This window comes from Protopterus annectens, chromosome 10.part0, assembly GCF_019279795.1.
Source record: "Protopterus annectens isolate FY-2018-M chromosome 10.part0, PAN1.0, whole genome shotgun sequence".
Taxonomy (NCBI): Eukaryota; Metazoa; Chordata; order Ceratodontiformes; family Protopteridae; genus Protopterus; species Protopterus annectens.
In genome coordinates, this window is record NC_056744.1 from 830,599,929 (window position 1) to 830,617,300 (window position 17,372).

A 17,372-nucleotide genomic window follows, 5' to 3' on the forward strand; every position below is an offset into this window, starting at 1 on the left:
AAGATGAGAGATAAAAAATAAAGTTCCTCTCTGCCAAGTGGTGTCTGAACAGTGGAACCAGGCAGGAGTGTCCTCTTTCCCCTTTATATTGCATTATATTTAAAAACCACTGGCAAAAAAATAAGGGACTCAGAAATTCAAGGATATAATTGGTATTCTGTTCAAGAAAAGATGGCTTAATTCTCAAATATTATTACTTTGTACTTGATGAAACCAGAAAAGGACATCTCAGTGTTGTGGAACATTCTGAGACAGTTCCAGGTTTTTCCCCGATATATAAAATTAATACAGAGCTTTAGCTATAAACTATGTACACAGAAAACAATTGGTCCAAAAATAACCATACTTATGGAGGCATAAGTATTTAGGAGTATGGATTAAAAAAGGATTCTGTTAAGACAGCTACGGTATGTGCAAAGGGATCCCCTTCAAAACATCTATAGTTCATAACATCGAAGCTCAAAACATTGGAGACCATAACATCTAAAACCCATAATGTCTAAAACTCATAATATTGAATCTTTGCATCACAACTTCAAAACCTACAAATCACATGTAAATAACATCCCCTCCACCTAAAACACCACCAATGTAGTAAACATACTTTGTACTACGAATCTGCAGGGGGGCAATCCCCCCTTCACCCCACCCATCCCTCGTAAATTAAATATACCAACTCAGAGATCACACTACAGTGGGGTTAGGAAACTACAATGGGATTAGGAAATTAATTTTTTCCACACTATAGTGGGATCTAGGAGTTGGTATATTTAGTTTGGGGGGGTGGAGCCCCCCTATATGGGAGGTGCAGGGGGGCTTGTCCCCCTGCAGAAATGTAGTACAAATTGTGTTTACTACTTTGGTGTTGTTTTACGTGGCAGAGATGTTGTTATTTACATGTGATTTGTAGGTTTTGAAGATGTTATTTACATGTGATTTGTAGGTTTTGAAGTTGTGATACAAAGTTTTAATGTTATGAAATTCAATGTTATGGGTTTTAGATGTTATGGTCTCAATGTTCTAAGCTTAGATGTTATGACCATTCACTATTCCGAAGGGGATCCGTGCAATGAAACTTAAGATAATACAACCACTGAGAAACTGGAAGCTCTTACCTAGGGGATAGAACGATACAAACTGTATAAAAATGTTTTTGGTCCTTTTAGTTTTATACACAGGTCTGGCATATTTTTTTTTAGTCAGCCAGAGGAGAAGCTGTGGATAGTAATTAATAAAAAGAGTTAAATGGTTTTATTTTGAAGAAAAAGGGCAATGGTCAAGCAGGATGAGGCGATCCTCCCAACAGAATAAGGATGTTTAGGATTACCTGATTTGAAGGGATATGTATAAGAGCCTTAACTGTGTAGCTCTAAAATAACACAAGCATTCAAAGTGGAAAGAAAGGATGATGAAGCAAGAGTAATTCAAGAAATAAGGAAAGAATGGGATTTTGGATGCAGATCATTAAGGAGAACAATGAATAGGAGACAATGTACAAAGACCTATGCCAACACAGGAATGAAGAAATTAAATTCTGCCAACAGGGATGACTGCAATCAGGGGTACAGAGAATAGGCAAGAGAGGGCTGGAATTTTACTGGAGGAAGCTGGCAAATGCACTAAGGTATTGGGGACAAATAATTAGAAAGGGAAAGATAACAGGATGGGAAGACATTTGGATTACAGATTAGTGATTGTCTTCCCTATCAGGGATTGACAGAGTATGACCAAAGGGAAAGGGATTGGGAATCGTAAATGAAGACCTGCACTGGTTGAGTTTTTACTTGAATCTACAACAGAAGCCGTTACACATTGATAATTAGTAAGGCATATAAAATATTGCACAGTAACTATAGGAATCTATCAGAAGAGGTCAGAAAAGATTGGGAAGAGAGATTAGATGTGCAATTCACAAAGAAGCAATGGAGGAAGTATGCATAGCTCCCAATATGCAACAAAATCTAGAAGATTTACGACTTTTGCCTGGAAGTGTTTTTATAAATACTTCTAGACTCCAAAGAGTTTTTCCCCTAGCAGATGGAAAATGCTGGAGGTGTAATGGGGGAAGAAAGAAGTACCCAAGAGGATATGTTCTCAGAGTATAATGAGTTGGAGACTTTAAAAATTCCTTAAAAAGCGTACTCTTTGTCACAAGTACTGGGTGAGCAAACCAGTGTAACTAAAGAAATTATTTTGTTGAGCTAGGATACAGGATCTGAGTCACCTAGACATTGTAAGGCCAAGTTCAATTCTGATAGCGGATAAAAACCAACTAGTAGAAAATGGAAATCAAAATCTAAACCAAGTAGCATGAAGTGCTAAATAATGTAAGAGAGATAAAAGAACATGTAGTGAGATCCCTAGAAAAAGATAGGAGTAACTTGCACAGAAAAAAAATGAAAGAATCGCAACAATACATGCAGAAAATGTTTTGGAAGAGAAATGAGGTTTAAGAAAAGACAGAAATTGAACAATGTGTAACAGTGCTTTGATTATATGTTACAATATATGCATTTTATAATATTTGGAAATATGGATTTGCTAATATGGTCTGATTACTTTTTATACAAATGTAAGTTTGCCTAGGTCACAAGTGATAATTCAATAGAGGTTGTACATTTAAAACAATTGCTTTTTTTCTTTACTTAACTCCTGTTCAGTCTGTTTTAACCTATCTTCCAGCACTCAAAAAAACGTCTCTTTAAACATACTTTCTTCTTCATGACAATTAAATTACCAGAATATGCCACGAGCTGGGATGCATTTACTCCTTGCAGTATCATCCAAAACTACATCATTTACATTCCTACGGCCCTCATGTACCACAGCATTAATTACCAATGTAAATAATACTTCACTTATAGGACAATCTTGCTTCACCCCTTTCTGCGCTTTCATTTTTCCTAGCAATCAATTTACTATCATCCGATTCCATTTATGTTCATATGCCGTTTTAAAAATGCCCATTACTTTTGTCCCTCAAATTATAAACTCCTTACAACCTCTTACATTTCCCAGTGCTTTATGCTGTTAAAGGTTTTCTGTACATCATGTGTCACTACTCCTCCTCATCTCACTATGGAATTCACCACTTCATCAATATATCTTTAACTTTTACTTAGTTTTACATATATTAAACTATGTACTATTTGCCCCATCACCTTAAACAACCTCACTTACATACTTTTCATAAAAAGTTTATAATCTGTATTTTCTAATGTTATAGGTCTCCGGATCTCAATCTCTTCTTGCTCTCCTTTACTCCTAAGGATCAAGTGAACACTCTCCACCCCTTTTCTTAAACCATTTCATTAAACCATTTCATTTAATATATTTACAAAGAAAAGATTTTTCACTTTGTCTAGTTTTGTTATAATAATTATAAAGAAAGATATTAGGCCTGGAAAGCTACTTTAAAATATAATTAATACAAGATATTACATTTGTTTAATCGTTACCTCTTTCACCAGTGCTTTATTTTCCTTGTTGTCACCTTTGCCACCTGCCATCTCCTACTTCCTCCATTTTCCCCAGCATTCATTTTTTTCACGTACCTCTCTTAAAACATTTCCTAATGTCAACTCTCAACTATTTCTCCTTTTTCATTTCTTGTGCTTTCCATTATTCCTTCACCATACTTAACACTTTGCCTAGCAAATGTGTTAACTCTTCCTTTTTTTCCTTTAACTACCTACTTCTGATTATACATCATGTCCTTTACCTTATTTCTCACCTATCACTCTGTACCCTTTTCTCCTCATATTCTAATTACGTCCTTATATTTCTTTTCTTAATTCTCTCACTTCATTTTCTGCCAGTAAAAAAAAAAATATTCTATATTACTGCTTAAATTTTTAACCCAATGTTCTCCAATTTCTGCAAAATAGCCTTATACTTTCATGATCCTTTCACAATCTACTTAAAATCATATAAACTATATTTCCTGTCAATTTCTTAATCCCTTTGTGTTCTTTCATAGAATTTTCCTCTTCCTCAGTTCTGATCCATACAGCTGTATCACCCAAAAAGCCCACTTACTATTTCCTTCTTTTATCTCCTGTTACTCTTATAACACAATCACTGTTCAACCACTTCCTCATCTATAAATAAGCTACCTTTCTTTTCCTAACCTTAACTTGGCCAGTCTCATCACATCCCTACACATTCTTCTGTGCTAGCTTCCCAATGTTTTCCTTGTGTCACAGTTGGGAGCTCCTAATTTTAATATAGTCATATTTACAACTCTATATATTATTATTTTTAACAGCTCTATCCTTTTTCCACCATCATGTAAGCATATACCACAATAGGTCTAAGCACCCCTACTCTCTCTCTCTCATATCTGCAACTATCCTACGCAGAATATCTATTGTCATATCTAGCAGTTTAAAACTTATTTCTTTCAAACAGCACTATAATTCCTGGCCAGGTATCATTACGTAGACTCCACATAATCTTCCTCCTTTCAAGGCATTAATTTGATTTTGTTTCTGTGATTACCAACCTCATATGCAAACATTTAATACATGTACTTACTTCTTTACACCATTTACATACCAATTCTCCTAATTTTGTTTTTTATGCTGTTAACATTCAATGTCGAAATGGAAAAAAATCATCCTTCCCTTTCTTTGCATTTTTTTGCACTCCTAATTTCAACTGTTTTCTTACTACAGTTTCTACCAAATTCACTCCTTCCTCCATACTATCCCCTCTTTCCTCTACATCCTTAATTTACGTGTAGAAATGTCACACAAGTACTTCCCCTTCATGCTCTTCTGCACCCCTTCCTCCTTACTCAACCCTTCATCGTATAAACACTTGCCTCTTCCTCAAATCACCTTCCACTTTACCCTGTTCACCATTTTCCTTCTGAACCACAACATTTACTGCAGTTTCTATTTGTAAAATTACTTCCTGCTCTAATAACACTTAACAGTCAAAAATTACCTGTCTCATTACATTTTATATATTTTTGCCCCCGATTTTTAATCCAATACCCTCTTTCCCCTCACTGTGTGCCTTTTTTTTTTTTTTTTGGACAATCTTAAACTAAATGATTTTTTCCACACAAAAAATGGTTGCCACCATTACTTCCATTTATCTTTTGTCCATCAACATTAAATTACATGTGGTATATGAGCAATAATTTTCTTTCACAATTAATTGAGCCCATACCATCCCATGCCCCATCCCAAACATTTCAGGAATTTTTAATTTCACATACAGCAGGACAATGTTGTTCAAAGGAAGTCCATTTCTTCAGTATCAGCAGTTCTAAATTGCAGTCAGGTTTTTTTTCTATTCAGTTCTAGCATGAAAAAATATAGTTCTTCTTGTGTTCACAAAAAAACTTTTGCACTGTAGTCTTAAACGTTTCAACTAATGCATAGTTTTTGAATGTTCACAAAAGACATCACAGTCCTAATAACTTTAGCAGTGAAACTTAAAGGCACGTGTCCGATCAACACATGTGTCTACAGAAGTCCTATTCCTCTGTGACACTCTCACAACTCCACTCCATATTTCTTTTGCCATCTGAAAAGTTGACAAGTGAATAAATGGCAGCCCAGAGTTCACAGCCTGAGCATATGAATGTTTCTGCTCAGCATTCTTCAATTTCTTTTTCTCTCTAGGCCCCAAAACAACTAAAACTAAACATTGTGGAATGTAACGATTATTTGCATTTCCTTTCCTGGATAGAGAACAGATTGCCATGGACCTTTTTCAGCCTCAGTCTGGGAGTGGTGTCTTGTTAAGTGACTTGCTCAGAAGCACACTAAGGCAATACAGGTAGATGGAATCAAACAATGCACCACAGGAAACAGCTTGTGGTTTTTTTCCCCACATTCACTTTAGTAATTTCTCTATTACTACAACAGCTCGTTACACTTTGAATTGTCAGTTATCACAAAACGTATCAGAGTTTCAGTATCAGCATATGGTTTGCACATCTGTCTACAATATCACTCCATAAATCATCCAATTCATTTCCTGGTTCATCTACAACATTTTTTTCAGTCTCAACACCTCCTACCTCCCATCACAGCTTTTAATTCTGTTCCCTGCCACAAATGCACACTGTGAAAATGCCATTTCTTCAGCAGCACTCTTCTTCACAGTGCATTCTGAATTCATCTTCATCTTTCTGCTGGTTACCAGTCTCCTACCAAGACTTCACACAAAAAAAAAAGTTTGTGAAGTTCCCAGGTGTCCTAGCCAAATGTCCCTAGTCAGTAGGAATACCATCTTGGGTCTGAAAGAGTCTGTCAACCTAGTAGGACTAACACAACAAAGTGCAAAGAAACAAATGGAGACCTTTCATCAAGGCAGCACAACTTCAATAGAAAATGTCTTGTGGCTATACCAGTGTCTCTTGTTTAGAAGCCCAATTATCTTACACAAGCATAAATTTACTACTTCATCAAAAACACAGGGTTATGCAAAGACAGTAAAGCTGACTGAAGCAGAGTCGTCCATACTATGTATACAAATCACCATTAAATTCTACACTAGGATAGAAGGAAAAGCAGGACAGCACACACATTCAACAGTTCATCTACAAACGGTTATACATTTACCAGTACAGAAAAAGATGGGAGAATTCAACACAGTAAAAGCAGCATAAAGTTAATCCTATTGGGTACTGCAGTACCATAGGGACCTGTGCCAAGAGTGGATCCCAACAATGTCTGCAGTACCAGAAGGTAAACCTTTTCAACTTTGCAGTGTAAGGTTTTCTAGTGTCTCCTAGCCTCTTGCTGGACTTGTACAACCTCCTCAGAGAAAAAGATCTCTTTGAAGGATTAAAATCCTATCATCCATATAATCAAGATGAGAGAGGGAAGATTCAGATGCAGCAGCAATCCTTCTGAGTTATCAGGTCCACCTGTAAACAAATTCCCCTGTAATTTCCCTTTACCAGGTGAAACAGCTGGGGGCACCAATGTTGCCACAGACAAAATAAGGCCAGTAAAAGGGGACTGGGTGTTTCCTTTTGAGCCTCGAATTTTTGGAAGAAGAGGCAAAGGGAAGATCCCCGTCTACTGGAAAGAGAAGACTTCCATCCTCCAGGCAGGGGAGGAAGAGTCCATAACGCAGAACTGGGGAAGTTGATAGCTGGTGAAGCAAAGAGGTTTACCCGAGGAGTGCCACAATGGTGTGTGGTGATGTTGAAAACTGCCTACTAGAAGATCATGTGTGGGTGTCCTCTAGGGAATGGCTTAAGTCAGTCTGCTAGCACACTGCCCTGACAAGGTCATGTTCATTTGTGTTACCAAGTTCCTGTGCTAACCTGCACAGCTGGCAAGACTTGGTGCATTCCTGTTTATATACCACATGACTGTGATGTTGTCTGTGCACACTTGCAGTAGTTTGGGTTTTTCAAGATGGGCAAAAATTTGAACAGGTTTCAAAAGAGCATTTCTTTCAGATTGATATGCTCCTTCAGGAACTAGGATTTCCATTTCCCCTCCACTTGGTGTGATCCTGTCTACACTCTTCACACCTTGTCTGAGGTGTCCATGTGAACTTGAAGAGGAGAAGGTGGTGTGAAAGGTAATCCTGGGTTGAGAACTAACATTACAGACATAGAACCTTCTCTTGGAAGAAGACATGCATTTTTTGCATGCCCAGTTGGCATCCAGAAACACCAGGTCCTGCATAGGAACCATATGTGATTTGTTTTTTGTTTATAAAGTAAAAGCCAGACCTGTCAGAAGATGGAGAATAAAATTTAAAGATGCTGAAAAATTTCTGGGAAGAGAGCCTGGATCAGAGGTCATCCAGGTAGGCAAAAAAATTTGAATTCCTTGAGTGTAACAGAAAGTTACTACAGGAGCTAGGCACTTTGAACATTCTTGGAGCTATGTAAAGACCAAAAGGCAGAGCATTAAACTGAAAATGCAGGAAACAGAGAAAAACCTATGTAAATGGGCATCCTTCAGATCTAACGACACTAAGAAAGCCTGTGAGAGGATGAGAGACAGAGTCTGAAAAGAGAGAGAATTTTGAAAGATATAGCCTTCAGGTAAGTATTCAGGACAGAAAGCTCTAGGATAAGTCTCCACTGCCCTTCTTTCCTTAGGACTAGAAAAATCCTGGAGTAAAACCCTTTTCCTATGAATTCTTTTGGGACTTGTTCCATGGTACCCTGATTCAAGAGTTCTTGGATAATGGGGGGCCAAAAGGGATATTTGTTTTTGAGGAGGTAGTGGCATGCCTCTCCTCAAGGCATGGCATAGCAGTCCCAGACAATGGACAGGACTCACTTGGCTGTGGCAATGGACTTCCTACCTGGCCAGGGACAGCAACAGTTGAAGGAGTGCTGCAGAGGTAGTCACAGGTTCTTCCCCTCCAAACAGCGACCTCCCAGCTGGAGGTTCCCTTTGGGGTTTTCCAGAGCATCTTTTCCTATGACTTTTTCTTGGTTTCTGAATTGTCCTAGGATCCCATCTAATGAAGAACGTACAGTTAGACAGGTAGATCCTATGGTAACTAGGAAATGCAGGTTTCATGGTCTTACATTAGTCTTGGAAAGTTTGGAACAGACTGGCCACCTGAGGGTCAAAACAGTAAGTCTTGTCCAATCACGAATCTAGAATTTTAGATTTGAAATCCTCAGGTACAGACAGAGTATGAAGCCATGCATATCCATGGATAACAGATCCAGTGACAGCTGCCCTGGAAGAAGCATCCACAGCATTGTAACTACACTAAATGCTATGTCTGGCAATCCAAGTGGCCTGTGAATGCAAGTCCTGCATTTGATGATTAGATTCCGTTTTACAAAAATCATATATAAACCTTTAAGGCAGTGATGGCGAACCTATGACATATATCAAAGGTGACACACCACAACATTTTGGGTGACACACCAGCATTCACCAACAACAGAGTTACCAAAGAAACTTCTTTTGAATTTTGTTGCTCGTGTGGAGTGCACTGAATTATTTTGTGCCAGGACCCAGTTCAACAATACTGCTGCAGAGGTAAGGAAGTTATTAATGTCAAAGACTATTCTGGTATACTTTCTCAATAGTCTGCAAAGGGCAGGGCTGACATTTTCTCTTCGTGGTTACACTTCTGCAAAGGGCAAATAGTCTGCACTTATAGGGGTGTGCTGTTTTACATTCATCTCAACTGTCCCTCTTAATCCTTCCCAAAACTGGCAACTGTTTACACTTAATGAGAATAATTAGATTTAGATGAATTGTATCTCAGAAAATGTATATTCATTCATGTTCCTTTGTTTCTGTCAGTGTCTCAAATTAATAGCACTAGTACTTTAAAACTGTCCATGTCTCTTATTTCTAGATTTGTCCCTGATGTATTGAGAGTATATAGAGTTATTTATTTGGGGGGAGGGTGACACACAAGCAGAGTCACAATAGTCATTTTCTGATTTTTTGACACACCGAACCCAAAAGGTTCACCATCACTGGTTTAAGAACATATATCAAACACTGTTATTCAACAGTGGCAATTAATTGCCCTAAAGACAAGGGTATCAGAGGTGTAAACCTTCTATCCCCATTTATCCATAGCCCTACTAGCTTTGTCACAAGGTAGGACATTAGCACGGAGCAGAAGCTTAAAAGAGCTTATCTGAAGAAAAAAATATTGCAGAAGGATCTGCCACTAGATTTTTATATAGATACTTAAGGTTATGAAGAAACTTGTAAAAGCTGTCTGGCCTCTTAGGAGCAGGTGGGCGAGAATCAGGTGCAGAGAGGCAAACAAACATATCCTGAAAAGCCTCAAGGAAGTGGGGACTAAAGGAGCAGAAGCACCCAGGTGCAATACCTCTTCTGAACATCAGAAATCTGCATGGATTGCTATTCAAAGTGATTTATCATTTCCTGTATAGTGTCCCCAAAAGAAGTTTCCTCAACAGAAAGGAGTCCCCTTCGTCAGAATAGATTTGCCCTGGAGAATGCAAGAGAGAGGAATAGTCCAGAGAATGATCAGAGTCTGAATCACAATCTTGTTCTTCAGGAGAAAAAGAAACCAAGGGAGGCTTTAGAGAAGGAGCCTGTGGTTTTGGAGTCCCAAAGAAAAGTTTCAAAGCCATAATTGCTTTTAACAATTCTAATAAAGTCCATCCACTCCTTCTCCCTAGCTACTGAGGGAAGAGGCCACATGCTTAGTTATCTGTTTATTCTTTGTAGGCATGATGTCTACCTGGATGAGACATGGAGGTTTGGAACCATGTCTGACCTCCATCAGACAGTCTGGGATCTCTTCCTAAATAAAATTTGAAGGATGCCATGCAGCCCTTCAAAAATGATGAAACAGTTCTTAGCTGTATTAGCAGTTTGCAAGGCCTCGGGAGCCATTCTGGCCTCTGACTGGGTCTACATAGTGGGCAGCTGAGAAGTAGCCTGCTGTACCATGGGTTATGTAACCTTAGCAAGTATATCAGAGTCAGAAATGTTGGACTGTGGATCCATTCAAGACCAATTAAGTTTTTTCCTTCAGTGGTTGAGGGACATCCGAGGATGTCCCGTCAGCCACCTTGAACTGGGCCAAGTGTTTAAGACGCTAGGACTCGAGAAAGGGGTTTAGAGTAAAAGTCTAGCCTCAAAGGAGTTTTGGAATGAACGACTGGCAGACTGTTCTGAGCCTAGGGGTAAAAAAAAAAAATGCACGACCTGCATTCTGGCAAGCAGCGAGACAGTCTGGGGATTGACGCTCATATGTCCATCTTTATACCCCAATGCATACAAGCTGAAGTTATGTAGACAAAGAACCTAGGGAAGACAAAGCTTTTGCACCACAGCCAGACATCAGCAGTGACAACACACATATCAAGAATACTACAAAGTGATCAGTAGAACATCTTCTGCTATGGTATGTTCTTACACACCTTTTTTCTTACCAGCTCTACCCTAATATCCAGATGTTACATAGAATCTTTAGAATCATAGCTTCAATTAATGATGTACTGCCTATGCAGCTATACACAATGCCCTACCCCCTTCCCCCTCTCTCTATAACTATACTTTCTCTAGCCTAGCCTTGCAAACAAAGCCAAAACTGATTTTATAACATACAGAATGTTTTAAATAAGCCACTGACACAAGCCATATCCTTAAATGTCCAACAATCACAATCTGTCAACATTAATCTCCATTACTACAAATAATACCCTATTTTTTATTCCACAAAAATTATAATGTTCACTCTTCTCCATCTTTCCTTTTAATGAGTTATGGTGGGCTACTTAGAAATGCCCCCCCCCCCTTTTTTTTTGATTTTCAGGAAACAGGAAACACGTTAGGTGTGACATTAAGGAATTTAACAAAAGTACATTCTACAAAGTCTAGTAAAAGTAGGTTACCACTGCTTTTAGACTGACTGATGTACTGCAGCCTCTCAAAGTTGTGCTCTCTGGATTCTGAGAACTGCCTGGGCGGACTCAGCAAGTATGCAGTGGAAGTGCTGCTCATTATTCTCAGCAGCATTCCATAAACCTAATGGAGAACAGAATACTTTTTTCACTTAATCAGTGTTCACCCTTTGACTATGCAACTATGAAGTAAGCATAATTAAACAAGGAGATATTAGAAAAAACAACCCTTTAAACAGAAATGAGGAAGAACTCGTCTGCTACAAGAAATTATTTTCATGATTTAGGAGTTTTGATTATGGTGGTATACTGATCTTGAAGTTTCCACTTTAGTCAACCCACACTGCTGTGTATGCAAGGTTTTGCCAAAGTTATAGCAAATACCATTAGAACCTGCTAATCAAAGCAGTAGCCCTGTAACAGTCTCCTGGCCCCAGTTCCTAAATACTATTTGCTGCCAATCTGCCAGTTACATGTCTTCATAATCAGGTTATGGTGCATTTACTAACACACAAGGACAAGTTATTTCAAGACCTCTGTTTCTAAGTCTGTAGAACTCTGTACTCTGCTCAAACAAACCTTCATTTCAAGGTCACAACAACTCTCTTCCTTAGGTTTGTGGACCTGACATCATCATGGATATCCTTTCAAAGCCTAATGCTGAACAGCTCTGTCCTATTTACATTTCACAGTAACCAGTCTACCTCATGTTTGTGGAATGCAGCTGGCTTTGTGGGAACAAGCTTCTCGCAAAGGAGCTGAAGGAAATTCAGCAATTTACAGTCACAGCTTAAATTTCAGAAAAGTACTGCACATAAATAGCATTCCATAGTGTCTTACATAAAAAGAGATGCATCCACAATCCTGAAGATGCCAAGGCACATTTTTCTTTTCTACATTTTCAGCCACAAGAGCAGGAATAAAATACAATGTATACACCGACAGAAAAAAAAACAGAAAGCATTTTTGTGAAATGGGAGGAAGACATAGATCTCAAAATTGATAACCACTTCTAAACAAAAATTAGCAAAAATAACACTTATTAAATTACACCATTTTTCTCCCACCATGCTTGCTTAGGGTAGAAGCTTTGTTATTTTGACTGGTAAACAAAACTTTTAGGTCACTTTGCATCAGTTACATGTACACACTTCTGTGTAAGCACAACATACAGGTAGGTTTACTTGCTTAACTACTACAAACAGATTTCTCAGTTTGTTTACCATCCAAAACAATGATTACCTTTTATATGCCTATATCTACATGCTTGTAATTACCTTTTACGTGCATCTAAATTTTTCTTTTACATGCATCTAATTTTTTAAATTACCATTTGGTAAACAATCTGTTAAACATACATTCAAAAACAAATACCAACCCAACCAGAAACTAATTTCTGATTTCCAGACTACTTCATACAGCCATAAAATACAAGTATAGTTAAAACTAATGCAAATGATTTCATAAACCTATTTACTCTGAGGTTGTTAACCAAAATACAACACTGACCCCCCCCAAGGACCATTTACAGGCTCATCCCAGGTGCATAAGAAAAAAAAAAAAATCAGAAATAAATCTTTTAAATTTAATGAGTACACAGAAAAATCTAAAAATAGACATGCAATATCAATGTAAAAAAGAATTATAGAAAATACAAATATGGTGTATTTAAGCTTACAATTAGAAAGATGCTATCAAATCACATTAAAACACACACAAAGATCAGTTTTAAGCAGAGCGATGAAGGGGATGGAGAAAAAAAAAAACTGTAGTAGGTGCCCTAAGGGGTCTCCAACACGTCAAAAGTAGATGATGCCATGCATAAGCAAATCCGGTGCAATGCACAAATGAATCCAATAAGCAAAACAGGAGCATGGAAAGAATGGGCAGAGTTGCAGATGAAGAGAAGAAACCACAAGAAGTCTGGGTAGGTCAAGAAGCTAAAAATGCCCACAAGCCACAAAGTTAAATCACATCACAAATAATACATATTAGCATTGTAAAAAATACCACCACACTGAGCAAAAAACACATTAATTTAATTAATTAATTAATTAATTAAAGAGCCATGGCCTTAAGCTAAATGCCAAAAAATGTATAGTCATACCCTTTGGGAAAAACAAGGTAACCCCTAATTACCACATAGGTGGTAATCCATTAAACACAGAAGAAGTTATCAGGGACCTGGGGACCCAAGTTGACAGTAACCTCTCTTTTGACACTCACATTGCCAAAGTGGTTAGGAAGACCTTCTACATTGCCCACCTGATCATGAAGGGATTCACATCCAGATCAGGAGAGGTCATTGTACCCCTGTACTCTTCACTTATCAGACCAATGATTGAGTACAACACCCCATTCTGAATGTACCTTACCCGACACCTGCAGCAGTTGGAAAGACCCCAAAAGTTCTTCACCAAAAGGATAAAGGGGCTCAAACATATGTCATACGATGCCCGACTGAAGAAACTCCAGCTCTATTCAGTCGCATACAGTCTGCTCAGAGGTGATCTGTGCCTGACATACAAGGCCATGTCCAACCCGGAATTAATGGACATGCTCCACCTCAAAAAATCCAAATCCACCAGAGCCACGAGAGCAAGAGACTTAAACCTCAACACGGATATAAATAGGACGTGCTGGAGGGACAGATTCATCACCCAGAGACTCCCTACACTATGGAACAGAATCCCAGTCCATGTGAGGCAGAGCCCCTCACTGACTCTGTTCAAGAGAAATCTTGACGAGTGGATGGGAGATCGTAGATTTACCCCGGGAATCATCTCTGTGTCACTGCTGGACAGAGGCACAGCAAACTAATGGGTATAGTATTCTAATCCTAAGGGGTGGTGAAAGCCACACACACTCTGGCTAGGCTTATAAATGCCCTAGGGCAGATAGCCTAGTATGAACCTATAATTACAGTAACCTTACACACAAAGCATTGCTTACAATTAGTTGATTTACATTTTTTTACATAATAAAAGCCACAGCATGAGCCTCTACTTACTCTGCAGCCCAAGGGAGGTTGGTATAATGGTTAAGGTGTTTATCTTACAGACACAAGGTGCAGGGTTTGATACTCGCGTATGGTAATTGGCTAGGCTTAAAATGGCTCAGAAGGACAGTTAGCCTAGTACTCCACTATTAGCCCAAGAACCTATTATCTTGGTCTTACAACAAACTCTTACACTGTACTGCACAATTCTGTCTATAATTAAGACCTATAATATGCACCATGCTCACTTGCTCAAAGTACCCAAGGTCTACTATACACACATTCCTCCAAGACTTCCTACAGACTGGTTATGTTGGTAAATGTAAGCATGAAACTTGAGCTGTCAACTACCCACTCATCTTACAAGCTACAAATGGTGCAATTTTATAGACAATTTCCATCCACCTAGAACTCTAATCATATACACAAAACAGTCACTCTTTGAAACGTATCGTTTTGGCACAAAAGACAGTACTGATCCAAGTACCGACCCTATCATCTCAGCAGTTAAAGTTTTTCAACAGTATATTCCAAAACCATTAGAAAATTACATTAATGGACAGGAACAATGTAAACATTTTCAACTACATCTCATTTTCCTACTACAACCTGGAGGTGGCTTATCTATTTTAAAGCTGACAGCTTCATCTATAAAGCGCATAGACGACAGCTAACTTCTTAAACATTTTCAATTTAACACCTGTACGCAGGTGCTTACAAAGTTAATTTAGTATTACTATTACAGCTATCAAGTAAGCAAAAGTCTCCCTCGACAGTAAGTTGCGAGCACTTCTGAATAGTTTATTTTTAAAACTAAGAAACATGATCCAAGTTGTAGCCTTAAGATACATCAGTCAGTTTCAACTAGATAAGCCGTCAGCAGCTATACTACAAACCTACTCAAAGAATGCAAAATCTAAACACAAAACTGTAAAACATTCTACCAAAATTGAACACCTCCAACCGAGATGCACCCCACCTGCACAAAACTCAGCTCCTGTACAGGACACTGATCCACGAACACTAGCAACAAATCCACTGATACATCTGGATAAACCATAGTACTACAGTAGTATGTCATCTAACATACACATATATACACTACATGAACTAAGTGATCTATGTTGCATCTGAAATACCATTTTACAGGCTACAAATAAGCACGTCTACCAACTTTACAGATAATCGTTCGAGCCAAAACGCGAGCATTAATTACAGTGGATGTATTTGGTTAACAAGTAACTTAGTTACACTTTTTATTTACAACAGCTACATGTTTTTTACTTGAATTACTTTCATATTGTAATGACATCTCATCTCATACATGATCAATATCGTTCATTTGTGTTTTCTGACAATAAATGTACAAAACGCAGTACATATAACCCATCTCCTAACATCTGCGATATTAGAAGTTCTTTATAAAAACACATGTAATGCAGAAACACTTCATTCTATAACTACTTTAACGTGAATGTATACACGTAATCACTCACCGGCTTGTAGACGCCATATTGCTACTACAAAACTACCAACAAGTAATCCGAAGTCCTATTCAGTTCCTTTTATATTTGCGTGCTGTAGGCTGGAAAGGAAGTACGAAACGGAATCCGAAGAGGGACAAGTGTTGGAGGCGTTTAAGGAAATACTTGGGAGTAGCAATAAGTTATCAAAATATTTTATTGTTTTTCTGCGTTCCTTTTTATCAGCTATTAGTTTTATTTCCTTTCTTCGGAGTGGTGTCTAATGACAGGGTTAATCTTGTTTGGTGAGACTAAGGAGGATTCTTATAAACTCTGCGCTGTTAGTTTAGCAGACTTGGCTTTTTTCGTTTGTTACTGCCAATTAAAATGGTTCTGGTAATTGACTGTAGTGTGGAAGAGGTTGGTGGATAAGATAACAAGTGAGAAAATGGTACGGCAACCACAACGGTATTCTTTATAAATGAGTGCCTTGTAAAGCTGACTGTAATGCATTGCAGAGTGCTGCTCAAGCCTGTTCCCTGCATACGACGGTAACGAAACCCAGGAGCTCTTTTAAACCGTCTCCGCCTGTGTTTCAGACATTTGTTTTAAATTTTATAGGGAATTGGTGTGAAGGGTAAACTCGTGATTAATTACGACAATATCCCGTAGAAGAGCGTGTTTTGGCGAAATTAAATAATATTGGAATGATCACATGGGAAAATAACCCTTTACTGAACTATTCAGTGGTATCTTGGTGGAAAGCATGGAGGGGGCCCTTGGATTAGTAATCATAGTTTTGATAGTATACATCTGGACAGTTGACATTTTAGAACTGATGAGTAAAGGTTTTCCTTCTCCTTTGTTTTGTCGGAGGTGTACCCATGTTTTCCTCTCAGCAAGTCAGCCAGCAGCCTTGTGTATTGATGATGAAGAAGGAGTTGATATGACAGAATAGGGTAGTACTACCTGTCCCTGTTTAAAAATATCCAGAGATTTTAGGACAATAAATATATCCTAAGTTTTCGTTAATATTGCATAAAACAGTTATTTTGTGTCTGAAACATCTAAAGGTTATAAGACGAAGCATAAGCAACTGAAATGCTACAGGAATAAGCTTTTATTTTGGCAAAAAAAAAAAGTTCTGTCCTTTGCACTGGCCGTGGGTATGTTTTGTCCTGCAGTCTTGCATTTCCACAAAAAAAAAGTTCCAGTTTGAACATTTGAAAGGGTGGCAACTGTAGATAGAAACAAGTAAAAAGGGAAGGTAAACTAATGATGTAGCAGTGACATTATTGTGGCCAGGTGGGAAGTAAAGTAGAAAAGAGGCACTTTTTTCCAAATAACTTTATATTATTTTTAACATACTGAAATCATAACAGGTCTTACAGTAGTTTATAACATTGATTACATTTAAAGCCATTGTTAATATAAAATAACGATTACATATTTTGAGAGATAGATACAATTATACAGAATCGACAAGGAGAAAGGAAAGAAATTTTCATATGGCTAGTATTCTTAGTTATTGTAGCAGATCAAGGCAAGTATATCATGAAAT

The 17,372-nt window shown here is 38.0% G+C and overlaps 1 protein-coding gene across 1 annotated transcript in view; it reads right to left on the bottom strand.

The window, feature by feature from the left end:
- GTF2B (general transcription factor IIB) overlaps positions 1-16,352 on the bottom strand; it is a 903,336-nt gene extending 886,984 nt beyond the window's left edge. The window contains exon 1 of the mRNA XM_044085633.1: positions 15,845-16,352. Within this exon, the coding sequence (XP_043941568.1) occupies positions 15,845-15,861 (17 nt within the window). The 5' untranslated portion in view covers positions 15,862-16,352. The remainder of the gene's footprint in view (positions 1-15,844) is intronic.
- Positions 16,353-17,372: the final 1,020 nt, after the last annotated feature.